General features: G+C 41.3%; 1 protein-coding gene across 1 annotated transcript in view; it reads right to left on the minus strand.

Moving 5' to 3' along the window:
• The window catches only part of sall4 (spalt-like transcription factor 4), a 35129-nt gene that overhangs the window by 831 nt on the left and 15316 nt on the right, over positions 1-18982 (minus strand). Inside the window, exons 2-4 of the mRNA XM_070894876.1 lie at positions 9856-10641; positions 8026-9813; positions 676-986 (exon numbers count right to left, since the gene is read on the minus strand). Of these exons, the coding sequence (XP_070750977.1) occupies positions 676-986; positions 8026-9813; positions 9856-10641 (2885 nt within the window). The remainder of the gene's footprint in view (positions 1-675; positions 987-8025; positions 9814-9855; positions 10642-18982) is intronic.

Genomic DNA, 18982 nt, shown 5'->3' on the forward strand with positions numbered 1-18982 from the left:
TTTCTAGCATTGGTCACTGGACATCAATAACAAAAACTTTGAATGGTTTCCCCCTCTCCGAAAGCACAGGAGCACTGAAGCGAATTCTGCCTCTACTACCACCACCACACGGAGATCAGTTAATTCAGCACAGGCCAAAGATCAAACTTGTGACTTTTTATGTCCATACTGCCATTGGGCACTGCATTTACCCACTGAAATATTGGTTGGAAACTTGCCCAGATTTTAAAGTGTTGTTTCAGCAAGATGCAGGCTAGCCTCGCCCGAATCATCTGCTACTGCAAATATTGGCCTGGATTTTGCGACAATAATGGTGAGGCTAACAATTTTTTTTACTTTATCTCGCTTCTTAATCCCATCTTTCTTTACCAATCTTAAATTTGCTTTCTGTACAGGACTTAACTCGAATGTATACTCCCTGGCTTAGAGTCTGTGTGCCTCAGTGAGGATTCTTCAATCTCTACCCTGGTCAGACGCCACAGATCCATTGTAGAGGATGCTGCGCTGGATCAGATGCTGGATTAGTGCAAACCTACGCTGAGAAACCCCCGAGAAATCTTTGTGGGCAGCGAGGTGAACGACGAGTGCCGCTCCTTCGCCACTGACAGCAAAATCCAGGCCATTGCTTAGACTTTAACATGTACTGTAGAATTTTTCTCAATCTGAACAAGTTACCTTGAGATTTCCTTTCGTTGTAAAAGCTCTTCCACAGATGGTGCATGCAAATGGCTTTTCACCAGTGTGCGTGCGTTCGTGAATCTGCAGAGCACTTGCTGAGGAGAAGCTCTTTCCACAAGTAGGACAGTTGTGTTGTTTAGGTGTGCGACGGGGTGGAGGTGCCAAAATAGGTGGCATGATTGGAGCCACAGTTGATGGGGCAAGAAACTGTGCAGTGGTTCCTGCTGGTCGTTCTCCATGGTCGCTTACTTCCACTTTAATCAGACAAGGAGGAGCCCGGTTAAAGGAACCTGCAGGAACTTGAGCACCTAAAAACATACAACAGTTTTCACTGTTTAGTCTAATATGGGTTGTAAATTATACATGGTGGATCCCAGACTATCATGAATTCTCAATTGCCATGCCAGATTTCACTACCTCAGGCCTGAATACTAGAGCTTTAGCAGCAGTTAGATGAAAAGGAGAAAAGCAACCAATTCAAATCCACTAACAGTACAGAAACACACACACACCAGCCACTCAATTCATTCCTTCTACTCTTGGACCTGTCCTTGCAGCTGTTTATTGAAAAGGACTGGAAAATGTCAGCACAGATCACTTACCCAGTTACCTGCAAAATTGGTGAGTAACCTGAGTACATTGCTTGATATACAGGAAAATCAACCTGAACTAAAAAGCACCAATTTTGTAAAGATTCAAGTAGGCTTTCATAAATGGTTCTTTAACCCTGAATGTTACAAAATGAAAATATCCATCAACTTATCATGATCTCTCTCAATGTATGATTAGAAGACAGCCTGGGAGCAAACTTTTTTTTCCAAATGAGAAAAGATGAGGTTCTGCTCCAAAATGGAAGCACAAATCTGTTCAAGCGGCCTGCAGCCCGCGCTTCTAAAGCACGACAGAAGGCAGAATACACTGAAATGTATAAAGGCATCTCCCTTTAACATTCAGCTCTGTACAACGATTCAGGCCCTTTATGCACTGTATCAGAAGTTCGGATTGATCTATGAGGCATGTCCTACTTTTCTTTGCTAGTTAAGCAATTGATTAATAGGAAATTGTCAGCATTTTACAACTGAAGGGACTCAAATTTATTTAAAATTCACAGTCATCCATCTTCCACCAGGCAGCATGGATTATGGACAATTATGCGACAATGGTGTCATTTTAGATTCCCCTTTAAATGGGTTCACCAGCATGAGGGAATTGAATACTTGATCTTCTAGTGTCAGAATCAAGCACTTCCAGGTCAAGCTTTCAATCGCCGAGTCCCTTTACACAGACCAACAAGCAATAGTGCAAATTTTCCATTTCTTTCAAGAGCCATCCTTCGTGCCATTTGAGTGGCAATGTCAAGTACAGTGCACCTAACCACTGTACCATGCAATTCCTCGTAATATCTTGCTCATGACTTCCTTATTTTCCGAGATGCAAGAGAAAGAGGGACTCCCAAATATCCAAAATGATATGAACCTTTGGCAGTTTGGGGGGGGAGGGGGGGGGGCGCACTAAGGAGCATCAGTGGGTATCAATTTAAAGTTGGAATCAATTCCCCCAATGGTTCAGTGGGTAAATACCATCCAATGTGGTACTGGGCCAGAGATCAAGAAGGGGCCAAGTCATCACTGAGCCATTATGAAGCGCAGATTGTTGTCACCAGTGGAATAGCCAGAGGATAGTTAATGGGAACAATACTTTATTATATAACAGGCAGGTCTGATCAGTCATGACTAAAGCTGCTTAAAATAAGGTAATCACCCCTCATTCATGAGTTTTTAAAAAAATGAATGTTTGGTTGATCTTAGTGGAGACAGTTATTGTACATGATGGCCAAGCTGCAGCCCTCAAGCTCCTATTACTCAGCCCATCAAATCCTTTCTTTGCACACTTTTGTGCAACACCAACTTTGATTACTGCTCAGCTTTAGCTAGTCACATTTCCAGGACTTGGAGGATTGCAGAAGATTGTACAGCAATTGGCAAATATAATATTTTGGGACTTTTATCAAAAAGGACTGGGAAGGATTTTAATTTAATTTAGGCTATTATGTTAGATTTACAACAGGTTAGCTCCCACAGATCTAAGAGTTATTTAAAACATTGTTTCGGCAGCTTCCTGGGCTGAGACACCAGACAGCAGGTAGTTACTTCACATGTCATTAGTTTTGAGGCAATGGGGTTCATAACAGTGGTCTTGGGTATTTGTGGCTATTATGACAGAAGAGTATTTGTGGCCATTATAATAGAAAGGTTTTAATTTATTGTACCCAGCAGGAGACTCAGCTGAGCAAATACAACTGCTGCAAGTTTCCACTCCGAAAGGGAAAGATTTTCAAGGTGATAATTTTAGCAGCCCGACAGACTGAGGGAAGGCTCAGTGGACAATGTTTTTTTTTTAAAAAAAACACTCCTCTGGAGTGACCGTGGTCAGCGAGAGGCACTGAAAGATCTCGCTGTCCAGGTAGTGAAGGAAACAAGGGACTCCAAGCCTAGATATGAACCATGCAACCCATAACAGAGGAAGTCAGGGTTCATTAACTTGCAAGGGAGTGTAGCTCTTTAATAGGGAGGGGTAGGAGTGCATGGTTTGTTAGTTTATGGTACAAGGAGTGGTAGGAAACAGATACATCCCATTCGTAATCTGTATTCTGTTCAGTCATGCATTGTGTTTGAAATAAACTACTTTGTCGGTTTACAAATCATCTCAGTCAAGTGCTTTTCAGTTCTCGTTTTGAAATTACAGGAGAATGCATATGCAAGATTACATTATTCAGTACATACAACAAGGGGTTGATTGTTATGATCCTCGGGTCGTGCCATTTTCTAAACAGTAAAAGATATGCTCCAGATCGGACCAAAGTTTGCTTACAGAAGTAACTGGTAATAGAAGCAAATATCTAGATCTGTGAAACTTGCAACAGTAAATTTAAACCAATGAAGGAGGCGGCTTTACTGGTACCGTAAGCTAAGGAAATGTAATGAGGAATTAATTTTTCAAGCATTCAAACTTTGAGCAGAAACAGCAAACATGACGGTGGCAGAATGATGAGCAGCAGTGGAGCACAGTGAGCAACAGTCAGGAAAGCGGTGAGAGCAGACCAGGTTTGGAAGTGAATAGCAAAATTGTAAGAGGGGTGTAGGCAGTGAGTCACTTTTTGTGGGGAAGATTTGAATTTGCATGTGGTTTGAGGGAGGTGGGCAGCAGCAGGAGAAAGAGAAAAAAAAAAGGTGCGTGGATTTTCACACGTGTGAGGAGCATCCAAACAGTCGATTGTGAATCTGGTGCTCTGTGCCAAAAGGTTGGGCAGCTATGGTGCACAGCAATTGCTATTTATGGCAAATCACAGTTTCCAGTATCAGGTACAAGCATTCTGCTCTGTTCTACTTGTTCAGAGGTAGGGTTGAGAAATAAATTCTGCATCGGTCCATGGGAAAGCACCTTTCTAATGGATCACATTTACACATGGGTCAAAGATATAACTTGGTTCAGAATGTTGTTATTATGGAGGAATTTTACGAACAAAGAGCACAGCCACAATCATTTCAGATCAGTTCTGGGAAATCAGCCTTTTGAAGGGAAAGCAATACCCTGGCAATCCCAATCCAACTCAGAAACTACAACCCCAAAATATTAAAGTGCCCTTCATTGGGAGTGAGTTAGTGGTCAGTGAGCAATAATTATCTGAAACAGTGCATCACTCGCCCCAAATCCACATCATGAAGGAAGTAACCAGTTGGGTACATGCAGGTCATCTGAAGAAGCTGAACAAAAATAAGAAATAAAAATGTACACACAATGGGACCAGAAAATTAAAACTTGTCCTTCAAGTGCCAGGCAAAGGAACAGATCACCTCTGGTGGACTGGGAGTGCTACAGGATCTTTAAACAATTGTCTGACAAATTTGAGAGTGTTCTTTGAGGAAATAATGGAACGTGTTGATAAAAAGGAAACGCGGTGGATGTTAGATCCAAGTACCACATAGGAGGCTCGTTGATAAAATTAAGGCACACGGCATTAAAAAGCCATGGATTCAAGCCCCACTCCTGAGACATGGGCACATAATCCAAGCCGATACATTGTGCAGTATTGAGGGAGTGGCATCTTTTGAATGAGACATTAAACCGAGGCCCCGTCTGCCCCCTCAGGTGGGCCCAAGAGATTCCATGGCACTATTTGAAGTAGAGCAGGGGAGCTCTCCCAGTGTCCAGGCCAATGTTTCTCTCTCAATCAACATATAAAACAGATGATCTATCTGGTGATTTATTTCATTGCTTTTTGTGAGACCTTGATGTGCAAATTGGCCGCTGCAGTTCCTACATTACAACAGTGACTACATTTCCAAAGTATTTAAATTAGCTGTAAAGCACTTAGGGACATCCTGGCACTATACAAATGCAAGTTCATTCTTTCTTTAAAGGGGATGTGGCAGCATGGATAGGGAGATGGTTAAGTATGGAAAACAATGGTGATTAACTGGTGGTTTTTGGATTCGTACAGTGGTTTCCCCCTCCCAGGTGGCAGCCTTCAAGTTACTTCAGCTGGATGTAAACAAATTAGTTGATGGATTTTAGATTAAATGTTATATATATTATATATTGGAAAGAGAAATGAAGGAATATATATATTGGGGAGAACAGATATATGTAAAAAATAAACTTCACAAATGGAGAGGAGCAAAGCGACTTGGGGTTTAAATATACTAATCTAATGTGGGAGGACAAGTTGATAAAAAGTTATTTAAAAAAATGGATCCTAGGTTTTATAAATAAGCAAAGAGGTAATAGGAAGAAAAAAGAACTTACATTTATATAGCGCCTTTCACAAACTCAAAGCACTTTACAGCCAATGAAGTACTTTTGAAATGTAGTCACTGTTGTAATACTAAATTTATACAAATTATTAGCTAGGCTGTAATTAGAATATGGTTTCCACTTTTGGGCACCTTACTTTAAGAACAAGGTCAAGGCCACGAAGAGGGTGCAGGAGATTCATTATGACACCAAGGATTAGAAGCTTTAGTTATGAAGAGAGACTAGAGAAAACAAGGCCCTTTTTGTTAAAACAAAACTGGTTCGGAAGAGATCTAAAGAGTTCAAAATTATGTTGTTTTTTTTTTAAATGTAAACTGTTTCCCCTGGTCAGTAAATCAAAAACTAGAGGGCATACATTTAAAGTTATTTCCAAAAGAAAGATTAGCAGAATTTTTATTAAATGCAGGGAGTTAGTAGGACATGGAATACCCTGCCAAAAACAGTGCTAAAGGTAGAATCCATCAAATATTTAAATGAGACGTATATAAATCTTTGAAGAGAAAAAGGTTAAAGGATACAGGGAAAGAGTGGAAATGGACTAAATGGTGAGCTCGCACAGGCCTACTTCTGTGCTGTAAAATTCTGCGATTTTAAGATCCCAAGAACCTGAACAAGCTGGGCAAGAGAATCTGGAGGGGGTGAGCAGGCCGATACAAACACACTTCTGTATATCAGTGTCTACACACTTTAATGGATGCAAACAGAGCCTACAATCATTTTAATACAGCAGTTTCCTTTCTGTGCATTATTTGATGTTCAGTATTATACACACAAGCAGTTACTTTGGCTGATGTACTACAGCAGTTATGCCCCAATGGCTACTTTTTTGGGGAAGAGCTGCCAAATACTATTGCACCAAACAAGAAATTGCACAACACTACTATACAGAACTAACTGTACCAGTTGTGAATCACCATCAAGAGCAATCACTGAGCATACCACATTCCTCAAGAGCATTAGAAACACCAAAAACAGCTCGTGTGAGCCTCAACAGTGAGCGCCGCCATCAACCACACGGGACATCTCAGCCAACCCAGGTCATGCTGTCAAACATCCAAACAAATGCTCTTCCAGCTGGAGCTACTGGACAGACATCAGAAGCAGGAGCACAGACCAAATGTCTCCTAACGAAGGGGACTAAAGTTAATTGTAGCAGCTCTACCCTACCAGCTAACTCAACATACACCAGCAATCAAACCTAGGGCCTTCCGGGTCTGTATGGCTCAGTTACTCAATTTCAACTACATGGAGGAGATGGGCAGTGGGGGCAAATTTAGAGAGTTCAGCTGCTGCTTAGTAGTGCTTTCCATCCACACCCCACCCCTCTCCCATACCAGATTTCAATTTGGTTGAAACTCATAATAAAAAGCCAAAATATACTCAGGACCTGCTACTGCTGCTCTGGGTAGCTTATAGCTATCCAAGTTAAATGTAGTCAATAATGGAGTGTACCAACTGAAAAATGGTGCAATTCAAAGCAAGGAGTTTCACCTATGGAAGCCTGGATTGAAATCCAGGAGAGATTAATGGAACAATTCCCTGCCAGCTGTGAGCCACAACATTAAATTAATTCCAGTTCTTGTGCACAAATTAGGGAAAAGTATTCCATCACCTTCACTTTGAAAAGGAAGACGATCAGCTCACTAAGGCCGTGTTTTAAAACAGGGAACAAGAAGCAGTTCTTCCTTTATGATGGAGTTGCAAATAGATGGTAAGCAGTTAACAGTGTAAACCTACAGTTAAAAGATTCTGTTCATCACTGACCACCAAGCATTTGGGCCAGGCAACTTAATCTGTAGTCCTATTTTGAAAAATTGTCAGGTTCATTCTCTGATCCAGAGTTCACTGATTTCAGCCTGGCCAGTGACTGGAGGTGCTACCGTTGGTTCCAAAGCTTCTGGATAGGAGAGATTGGTGGACAAAGAAAAGAGGACTCTGGCTCCTGCTCATTATCCAGTAAACCCTGCTGCAAGTTCATGTGCAGAGATCTAGTGAGTACAGGATTAGCTGTGGACACTCGAAGGTCACACATGAATGACAGTCACTTGGTGAGGTACTGGACAACAATCAGTGCTCATGGATACTCTTGCAAGAAATAAATGAACAATTATGAGAGGAAGGGAGACAATGGTTTTTCTCTTTCCTCCTCGCCCTGTACAAAGAAAAAAATTCTGAATAAAAAAAGGTGGGAGACCAGTCACTTGCTGTTTAACACCATAGGCAAAGGTCACGAAACTGCTTCACGTATCTGATCAAATCTCAGCAGAGAGCCTCATGGTATCTTAAATGTGCTCAGATCCTTTTACTTTAAAAATCAAAAATCTGTATAATTGTTTTTCTTTAAAACTTCAAATAAAGGCTCCAAATAATCATTATTAGGACCTTTACAAATGAGCACCCAATTATCTCAAGTTAGTCCACTTAGCTGCATTTATGAAATTGCAACTCGAGACTCAAAACAATAGAGTGGAACTGCTGCTGAGGTTATTCACAAGGTTTAAACTATAGTAATATATTTTTTTTCATACTTACTGCAGTCCCCATTAGTAAATGGTACACTAGGCACTTCTTCCTTTACTTTGCGATGAATATTGGCAGATGTTAAATCTAACGCACCATCATTTGCCAGTTCGGATGTTTCAACAGGCTCAATTTTTGTTCCTGAATTTTCACAAGGAGCAGAGAATCCTGGCGACTTTGACAGATGATTACCATTATAGCTATTATCAGGAGACGAAGCTTGGAACAATGTAGATTTGGAAGCACCTGGGCTCCTATTATTCTGGTATTCTTGATCCCCTACTGCTGAAAAAGAATCGTTAGCCATACCTTCACTTTCTGGGGAGTCATTCTCACTAGATTTTAAACTGTTCGGTCGTTGCAAGCTCACACTAGAGTTAACCATTTTCATCTGACTCTCCAAAGCAGCTATATTTGAGAATACTAATAAAGGAGAGTTAGCTGGCAAGTCACTGTAAGGCAAAACTGGTTTGGAGTACTCAGTTGTTGGCACCTTCGTACTTTTGTCCCCTTCCAACTCAGATTCATCCATATTTTCATCTGTAAAACTGCTGTCTAGTTCAGCATTTTCATCAGCCAAAGCTGGCTCGGGATCAGAACCATCATAATAGCCCTCAGGCAAAGGTGTGTTAGGAATCTGGCCTCCCATGTGCATTCGAATATGCTGCTGAAGAACAACTGCATTGGTGAATCTCTTGTGGCAGATAGGACATGAATGCTGCACTCGCAAAGGTGGTTTTGCCCGATGAACCCCATAGTGAGTCTTGAGGTTGCCTTTTGTTGAAAAAGCCCTGCCACAGACTTTACATTTGAACGGTCTTTCACCAGTGTGGGTACGGTAATGCATTTTTAGTGAACTTTGGCAACTTAGTATACGATGGCATACAGCACATTCATTTGGGTCAGAGGACGTTTTGTCTATATTTTCCACCAACTGTTGAAGTTTGGATGTCTCAGATGCTTGGCTATTATCAAGTATGTTACCAAAAGGTAGCTTGGGTCTTGAGGTTTCAGATATTATGGAAGTAGCCAAAATAGGTGCACTGCCATTTTCATTTGTAGACTTAATTTCTAGGTTAGAATCGTAGTTGCTGACATTTGATGACATAGAAGCAGTTTCACTTATTGCAGGAGATCGTCTTTGCAGAAAATCACTTGCAGGTACCTTATCTGAAGTATCTTCAAAACTGGTTGACAGATTCAAGCCAACTGAACTGGACAATGTTTGCAAGACAGGCTTGGTGTCCACCCAGTTTGCCGAACTGTCAACGGGTATAGACATGCCATATGGAATTCCACTGCTCGTTGGAACATTGTCCAAATGTTCAGGAACAGGATATGGATTCATCCGAATATGCGGGTACTTCTCCTTATGCCGCTGGAAGTGGACCTTCAGATTGCCTTTGGTTGTAAAACGATTGCCACAGATGTTGCATTTGTACGGTCTTTCACCAGTGTGCGAACGGATGTGAATCTGCAGAGCACTGTCATTTCCAAATACTTTGCCACAGAACTTGCACTTGTGTTTGAAAAAGGACTCCTCGGAACTGGACTTGGTTTCAAACACTGCAACATTTGGCGGCTTGCCTTTCTGATTTCGTGCAGCTGAAGCCGCAGATAGTCCCAGCAGTGGGCTGTGGATAGTTGTAGAATTTGGAGACTGAGGTAGCAAGGGGTTTGGATATCTCGCAGCTGGGTTTGTAAGGTTGCCATGTTTAAGTCTGGAGGGGTTTTCAGAGCACAAAATGGAATCGGGCTTGGAGGTTAACGAAGCTAGAGCACTAGTAGTTTGGAGAGGTCCTGACTCAGAGCGGTGTAAACCTTTGTTAAAATGAGTGGCACCAGCAGAAGAATGAGGTAGCTGTACTGGTTTAAAACCTTCGATAGTAAAGCTTTGGCTACCAACTTTCTGCCCAATTAAAGCAGCAGCAGCAGAAAGTTGTTGTGACAGGTGAGCCCCCAGTGCTTTAAGAGGATCTGCAGCTGCAACGATGGATGGGTGCAGAGAATGAGGTGCCATCATTGCCACCTGGATGCGGATTTGCTCAGTTAACTGAATCTGCTGAAGTTGCTGCTGCTGCAAACAGACCAATTGCTCAAGCAGGATAGGAATGACATTAACATTTCCAGTTGCATTTGAATTGCTGGCAGGCACATGGTCTGGAACATGTTGAGTCACTGCCACTTTAGTGTTCTGAATAGTCTCCAATGTGACGTTAGTGTTGGGTATTTTAGATTGGGACCCATAGCTCACGTCAGAGGCTGGATGTAAACTTGCAGCAGCATTTGAGGCACATGGTTTTTGAGATTCTACATTATCAACATTCATCTCAGCTGTTTCACTCTCTCCTTGCATTCTTCCTTCAGGGCTATCATTGCTTTTAGATTGATCGTTCATTTGGCCATTTGGAAAGTTATCCAGACAAGATTCTGGGCTGTCTTTTGGAGGCATTTCCCTCTCATCTTCATTCATAATCAAAACTGGTGGGTTTTTAGTGCAATTTTTCCTGTGCTCAAGGAACTTGGAGAGATCAAAGAACTCGGCACAACATTTCTTACAGACATTGGTTTCCTCGGTCCTGCATTTCTTTGCGCTTACTTCCTCATCATTCCGACATTCATGAGAACCTGTGAAAAGATAAGAGAAGCACAGTAACTACTTAGTGAAAAGAACACACATCATGCTTGTAAGCCATAGGAAACAGGCTTTACGATACACAACATGGTGAGGATTTCCTTTGGTGAAAGTTAACCCACCAATTATAAATGACGGTCACAAATAATGTACAAAGAAATCTTACAAGTTATATTTGACTCCATTCATTAAAATTTGATGAATCAGTAGAGAATATCAAACAGAAAATGAAGTTTCATTCTCACATCCAATTTTGTTTTTGCTAAAATTGGTGGAAAATATAAAACAGCCAAAATGAAATTTGTCAAGTACAGCACAAGCTGAAAGGGCAAACCATCCAGAAATAAAACATTTCATATTAGCCATTATTATTTCTAGGCAGAGATAGAATTTTTTGGCCTGATTTCTCGTTTCTGATCATGTGCCATAACCAAACATGTCAAATAGGGTCAACTCACCTCCCTGCAACAACAGCTCCCCAACTGAAACCAGAACATTGTATACAAGTCTGCTTCTTTCCACAATGTATTAGTGAGTAGAGCCTTTAATAGGGAGTTAGGCACATCAGATTTCTTAAAATGCCACTTATGTTTAGTGTCACAGAAACAATAAGAGTCGTAGTGTCGGGCAAAATTCTATTCATTTATGAATCACACTTGTCTACAGTGCTGCCTTTGGAGATACAAACTTTTCTGATCAAGACCACACCATTTTACAGTTTCAGCAGGATGAAAACACACAGCTGGTCCCATTCCCTACTAGTTGTTTTTAAAAGTCTAATTGTAAAACAGCTTCTCTACTTTCCTTCCCTCTCCCCTTCCAGTCAGATTAAAAATGGTCAACAAATACAGGCAAGCTAAAAGCAATTAAAACCCATTTTAAACAGGCAACCAGGTTTTGTCACTGTTAACTGACTACTTGGAATCGGCCAGCATTTCACTGGCAGGAACCTGCACTTAGTTAAAATCTGTAATAAACCTAAAGTTGTTTTTCAGTAATTCAGCTCCCATCTGCCCACTATAAACAAGGAATCAAATACCATTTTACAAATCCTTTGTGGCCCCAAACAGATATGCAAGTGCTCACTCAGGAAGTATGGCTACTCAAAATAGATAGTAGCATGTCCGATTATATATTACAAGTTCTGTTTCACATATATAATGCTAGAAACAGCTCTAATGAAGCAGATCCAAAAACTTTCAAAGACAAATCTAAACTTCAATTTAAAATTCAAAAGAGAAGTTGTACTACATAAATATTTGGAGAGGGATATGACAGGTTGCAGATTCATGTACTGCAATTCAATTCTTTCCCTCTTCCTCCAGAAAGACAAATGAAAATCAGACAGTAAGAAACACACGAGAGAAGAAACAGAATGATCTGCAAAGCAAGCGAGTGGAAAACAGGAGGATTAAGTGGCCCACGTGGATAGACATGAGGAACAGGTGCTTTCCAGCAGGGATCACCACTGGAGATTCATCTGTAGCACCCCCATTGCCACCTGGCTGAGATCAACTAATTCTCCACAGATGAGAATCTACCATGTGCTGTGCTGTGCTGTGCCGTCTGTCAATTTATCCAAGGCATCAGGAGTATAACCCCAATGAGAAGGGACATCTAGCCCTGTCATCAGGAAAAGATGCCAATATTACACAAGCTCCCAGGGTTTCCACTCTATACCAAATCACATACTACCACGTGATGTGCATCACATATCAGAAGCAAACTTGGATTGTTTCTAAGTGGTTACAAATTCCTGAATATTTTATCTTGAAAAGCATTCCACAAGTTAAACTTTACAAGGGATGACTGTTTCTGTTTACAACTTTTAACCACTTGCTTGGAATTTCATCCAAAAGGAAGACAACATGCCTTTAAATGGAAGAAACTAAAAATCAAACGACAAACAGATCAGCTTAATTACTGCCAGTTAAGTCCATTAGGAAATGCCTGAAGGTATTGTCAGCAACTCTAAATAATCATCACTAAACATCTGTGCATTTAAGATACTTTGAGACAGGATAATATGAAATGCCCATTCTCTTCTCTCCTCACCTTCCATTTCTTTTGTTTTCTACAAGCACTACCTAAAGAGCAAACCCTCCATTTAAATAGCCATTTAACAGAAGAACCTTAACTTAGTAAGAACAACCAGCCTGTTGCAGGTAGCTCATGCGCACACAGCCTCATCTGGCAGTGACGAGTATATACATTTATAAAATCATCAGTAATCTAATATTTGCACTGAAGATTGCTCCATACTCAAAGCATTCTTGGTCAAAGCTCACATCAATAAAATACTACATGAGCAGGGTACCAGTGGCCACTCAGCATTCATGGAATTGTACCCTAGAAAAGAGAGGAGCAGGATGGAGAAGAGAGGGAAGTACATAATGTGGCAGAAAAACAGTTTGAAATAGAGCCATGGTATCATGAATATGAGGGGGGGGGGGGTGAGGGGGAAGAAACAAGGATCAAATATAAAAAGTATCTAATGGAAAAGTACCCCCCCCACCTCCCCCCAAAAAAATAATGTACAGTGGAAGATGAAAAATATTTCAATCCAATACAATGACAGCTCTCTTTATTGCATTCCAGTTAAGCCTCCTTGCAGGGAGTCCCAATGAAATGTTGTACAGTGAGATTTGTATTGCCTATTTACTGTAGAGGGAGCTGTAAACACATTGGACTGGTTAAATTGCAGGCTGCAGGTCAGCTACTAAAAACTTCAGGACAGAAGTTAATTTGTACAAGCAATCCATGGATTGAAACAAGAGAGAAGGTGTAAGTTTACAGTTAAAGACAAATAAAGCTATATCCTGGATTTTGATAATTAGAGCAAGGGACATTTTGCTGTCGGGGAAGGGAGAAGTGCACACTGGTCACTGTAGGTGGTTGTTCTAAGACCTCAGGCTCTAGTAACATGGCATCAAATGAAGATGCCCCACTATTGCAGCCTTCGTAAACTTAAACTCTACTGCCCTTTTGCACCTAATCCCACTCCCTCATCATTCGTGTTCGCTGATCTACATTGCGGTGTTGCTGGACTGGGAGACAATGTAAAGTGCTCACCCTTGTTTTCAAATCCCTCCATGGCCTCGCCCCTCCATAGCTGTGTAACCTCCGCCAGCCCCACAACCCTCAGATCTCTGCACTCCTCCAATTCTGGCCGCTTGTGCATCCCGATTTTCATCGCCCCATCATTGCTTCAGCTGCCGAGGCTACAAGCTCTGGAATTTCTTCCTTATATCTCTCCGCCTCTACTGGCCTCTCCTCCATTATGATGCTCCTTGGTCAACTGTCATGGAGTTTGCCAAAGAAAACATCCACAAAAGTTAAATCACTTCTATCAATACGATCTTTATTATGGCCAGATTCAATGCATGTATGAAAAGAAATCTAGAAACTGGAGTAACAGAATCTCCTCTCCCCCGGAAAAGTATCCAAATGTATAAAGTGTATAAAGTAGGTTCACTCTATAGAAAGAGCCAAGGGCTGACGATCAGTCACATAAATCAACTTCCTAGAAACAAGTGGTGGCAGACTCAGTCCAGTCTCTTTAGGATGAGATGAAGGTGCAGATAAAAACATTAGGCTCTGCTGTGATGCCTAGGTCAAAAAGCCTGCCAACACACTATCTAGATTCATACATGACAAATGCAACTTGGGCGAGATACTGTTTGTTACCAAACACCCGTGCAACTGTACACCTCAGGAAGGGGAAGAGAGTGGGAGGAGAAGAGCAAAGGCCCTTGGAAATGTACCCTTCTACAGATTGCAATCTTCAGGAAGAGGGATGTGACAAACACACTCAAAGCCATTGGAGCACACAGTTCAAATATGGGACCAGATTAAACAATTAATGTTATAGCAGATCATGAATGTTTTACTCTGCAACATTCAAGGCAGATATTCTTTCTGGGGAGATGGGGATTCTATATGAACACCCGAAGAGGGATTTCCACTTGACATTCTCAAAAAAAGGTAATTTTCCCGTGCATTTTGGATTCTTAAAACACTGGACTTTGAATCTTCAAATATAAATATATATTAGGAGATTCGATATGAATAGAGTGCATGTTTGTTGGCCTGTAACCCAGTAGGGCAATGTTGCAATTTTGTAATACATAGCCCTGCTTATACCAACATTCTAAATCCACACAGAATCTGAATGAAGAAAGCCATCACATTACAACTCCATCCATCCTGGCAATCTGCAGCCGAGTCTAATCAACTTTTTTCTTTGAAGCACGTCTAAACGTATCGGTTTAAATGATACTGCCAAGGTAATGAGAGTTTTAAAAAAAATAGAAAAGGCTGCAAGTACACAAATCAGTCACTATTTATAAAACAAAGAAAGCAGGTTAAAACACATCAGGTGTGTATGCTTCATCAGAGTAGAAGGTACACACTCAATGTCAAAATCCATCTTTTCTCTTTATAGCATTTTGTTTTAATTTCAAATTTGCAACATTTACAGTTGAAGGCAATGAACTAGTAACTTCTCAAAACTTTGTGAAAAGATAGTGAACTGCAATCTCAAGAAAGGAAAAGCAAACAAACTTGCATTTATAAAATGCCTTTTCACAACCTCAGAATTTCCCAAACACTTTGCAACCAATGAAGTACTTTCAAAGCATAACCACGGAAATGTAGCAGCAAATTTGTGCATAGCAAAAGGTCCCACAAACAGCAACGGAACAAAAGACAAGATCATCCGTTTTAGGTGCTGGCTGAGGGATAACTATTGTCCAGAGACACTAAAAGAACTCCCCTGCACTTCTTTGAACAGTCCCATGGGATCTTTTATCCCCACCCAAAAGGGCATACAGTATCTCAATTTAAACACCTCAACCGACAAGTGCAGTACTGAGGGAGTGCTGCACTAAGTGGCAGGCTAGATTATATACTTAAGTGTCTAGAGTGGAGCTTGAACACACTGTGGGCAAAATTAATTTCTGCATACCTGCCTGGTGAAAATATTTATGGCCACGAGGTGGTGCTTTCCCCAGAGATTATCCAGTCATTGTTCTGTTGAACCTCCAATTCCATTTGCTGTAATGCCTGAAGCACTGTTAGCAGATCAAAAACACATTTGGGCAAGTTAATTGTCCCCCTACCCAATTTTCATTTCTCCCGAAATGTTGAATTTTTCTTTGGCGTTAGGTACCACAGGCACTAGTCACCCTCTGGTGTCTTAGCCAAGTTGCCACTATTCATGCACAGGCCTGGATCTCAAGTATTGGCAGGCTATTCAATCAGTGGTGGTGGTGGGGGGTGGGTGAAGAGAGAGAGACTTATCAGAGCTGGTCAAATCCAGTCCTCAGCCAACATGCACACTTCAGACGGAATCTATGCATAGCAATTTCCTTTACCTTAGTTCAGGGATGGAGGCTAATTGGAGCATCAGCTCACTCACCACTGACTGGGGTTGAAACTAGAAATGGTCTTGGGCTACATTACTACTCAAATGAGCACTCGCGACAGCAGCACGTAACAATGTGGTGTTGCAACCATGTTCATACAGCAGCTTGTTCCAGATACTTAGGACTAGAAATTAGTTTTTTTGGTGAAAACAGAAACTACCATTTTTGTTTTGCTACCGCTATGAGGCCCAAAATTGAAGCTTCAATTTGCACAGCGGTAAAAATCTGCGTTGCATAAGGATTCATGGCACAAACCGCAAATTTCCTGCAACATTACTCCGCGGCCAATACCACTGCGAGGGAGGCCTTGGGAAGGGAGAAAAATATCCCCCCCCCCCCCAAAAATTGCAACCAACAAAACATTATTTTTTTCAAAATCACAAAATATTCACAAGACACTTAACTATCAAAATCGCTGAAAAAGAATTAAAAAATAAAAACTTTTTAACTTGTCTTTTTTGCAGTTTACCTCTGCTCCAAGGGCTACAATGCAGCTTTTTAACCTGCCGATATTTTTTGCGTTAAATATGGGTGCACGCTGAGCCAAATATTTGGCGAACGCAGCATTTTGAGTCTTGCACGGCGGCGGTTCACTCCCCAGCGTTATTTAAAAACCACCATCACAAGACTTCTCTGAATTTCTCGATCGTTTTTTGCACCAAAAAAGGCAAAATATCACCCAAAAAAAACGGTCGCAAGGTAGGTGCATTTTATGTCTCTTACAGATTTGCATTTCTTTGGACATGTAAAAACACAAATTATAGGCGCAAGTATTAAAATTGAAAAGCTGAAAAGACGGGTTGTTTGGAATCAAGTGCAACAAAACAACCACGTTAACATTCCTGCTTGCAAACAGTTCAATACATTTTTGCTTTAAAAAAAAAGAGTATTTTATCATACACTTAAGAATAAATCGATTAAACAATTCTCATTTTTTTTTTAAAAAGTGTCAATTGTATAAAGATAAATACATAGAGAAAAGGCTAGAAAAATTACAGAAACTAAGACACATCTTTCACCTGCCTCTCCCTTGACCAGAACAATTGAAAGTTATTTACATGTGCACCCCTCAGTATAGCTTACTGCATGCATGATGTTAGCTGAAGCTTAGAAAGCACAAGTTGCAAACTGAAAAAAGTCAAACACTGAAATCCCCATAGCAGTGAGAAAATCTACCTGTAAGTGCGAATAAGGTGAAGCAATCAGGTTAGCTTTAGATGCTAACTCACAGCAGTTACTATGCAATTGATCACTTGAATTTGTTGAAGTAAACACTTAGAAAATGACTATGGCAAGTTACTTAGCTATTTTCATAAAGGAAAGAGGTAATGCTGATATTGCTATAGAGGAGGAGTGTGATATTCTGGATGAAATAAATATAGTGAGAGGGGAAGTATTAAGGGGTTTAGCAGCTTTGAAAGTAGATAGGTCCCCAGGCCCGGATGAAATGCATCCCAGGTTGTTGAGCGAAGAAAGAGGAAATAGCAGAGGCCTTGTACACCATCTTCCAGTCCTCTTTGGATATGGGCATGGTGCCAGAGGATTGGAGGACTGCTAATGTAGCACCCTTGTTTAAAGAAGGGAAAAAGGGATAGGCTGAGTAATTACAGGTCTGTCAGCCTGTCAGTGATGGGAAAATTATTGGGAAAAAAATCCTGAAAGACAGGATAAATCTGCATTTGGATTGGCAAGGAATAATTAGGGACAGTCAGCATGGATTTGTTAAGGGAAGATCGTGTGACTATCCTGATTGAATTTTTTGAGGAGTTAACCAAGAGGGTCGATGAGGGTAGTGTGTATGATGTAGTATATATGGACTTTATAACAAGGCTTTTGATAAGGTCCCACATGGTAGACTGGTCATGAAGATTAAAGCCCATGGGATACAGGGCAAAGTGGCAAGTTGGATCCAAAATTGGCTTGGAGGTAGGAAGCAAAGGCTAATGATTGATGGATGTTTTTGTGACTGGAAGGATGTTTCCAGTGGGGTTCCACAGGGCTCAGTACTGGGTCCCTTGCTTTTTGTGGTATAGATCAACGATTTAGATTTGAATATAGGGAGTACGATTAAGAAGTTCGCAAACGACACTAAAATTGGCTGTGTGGTTGATAATGAAGAGGAAAGTCATGGGCTGCAGGAGGATATCAATCGACTGGTCAGGTGGGCAGAGCAGTGGCAAATGGAATTTAATTCCGAGACGTGTGAGGTAATGCACTTTGGGAGGGCTAATAACGAAAGGGTATACACATTAAGCGGTAGGCCACTTAATAGTGCGGATGAACAAAGGGACCTTGGAGTGCTTGTCCATAGATCCCTGAAAGAAGGCAGACGGAATGCTTGCCTTTATTGGCCAAGGCATAGAATACAAGAGCAGGGAGGTAATGCTTAAATTGTGTAATACTTTGGTTAGGCCACAGCTGGAGTACTGCGTGCAGTTCTGGTATTATAGGAAGGATGTCATTGCACGAGAGAGGGTGCAGAGAAGATTTACTAGGATGCTGCCTGGAATGAAGAATCTTAGCTATGAAGACAGATTGGATAGACTGGGTTTGTTCTCATCGGATCACAGAGGAGGTTGAGAGGAGACCTCACATCAAGGTGTACAAAGCATTGAGATGCCTGGACATAGTGGATAGTAAGGGGCTATTTCCATTGGTGGAGGGGCCTATTACGAGGGGGCATAGTTTTAAGGTGGTTGGTGGAAGGTTTAGTGGGGATTTGAGCAGGGGGTGGGGGGAGAGGCTTCTTTACTCAGAGGGTTGTGGGGATCTGGAACTCGTTGCCTGTAAGAGTGGTGGATGCCGAATCCCTCACCACTTTTAAGAGATGGTTGGATGGGCACTTAAAGTGCCGTAACCTGCAGGTTACGGACCTAGAGCTGGTAATTGGGATTAGACTAGATGACCT

The sequence above is a fragment of the Pristiophorus japonicus genome, chromosome 12 (assembly GCF_044704955.1).
Source record: "Pristiophorus japonicus isolate sPriJap1 chromosome 12, sPriJap1.hap1, whole genome shotgun sequence".
Taxonomy (NCBI): Eukaryota; Metazoa; Chordata; class Chondrichthyes; family Pristiophoridae; genus Pristiophorus; species Pristiophorus japonicus.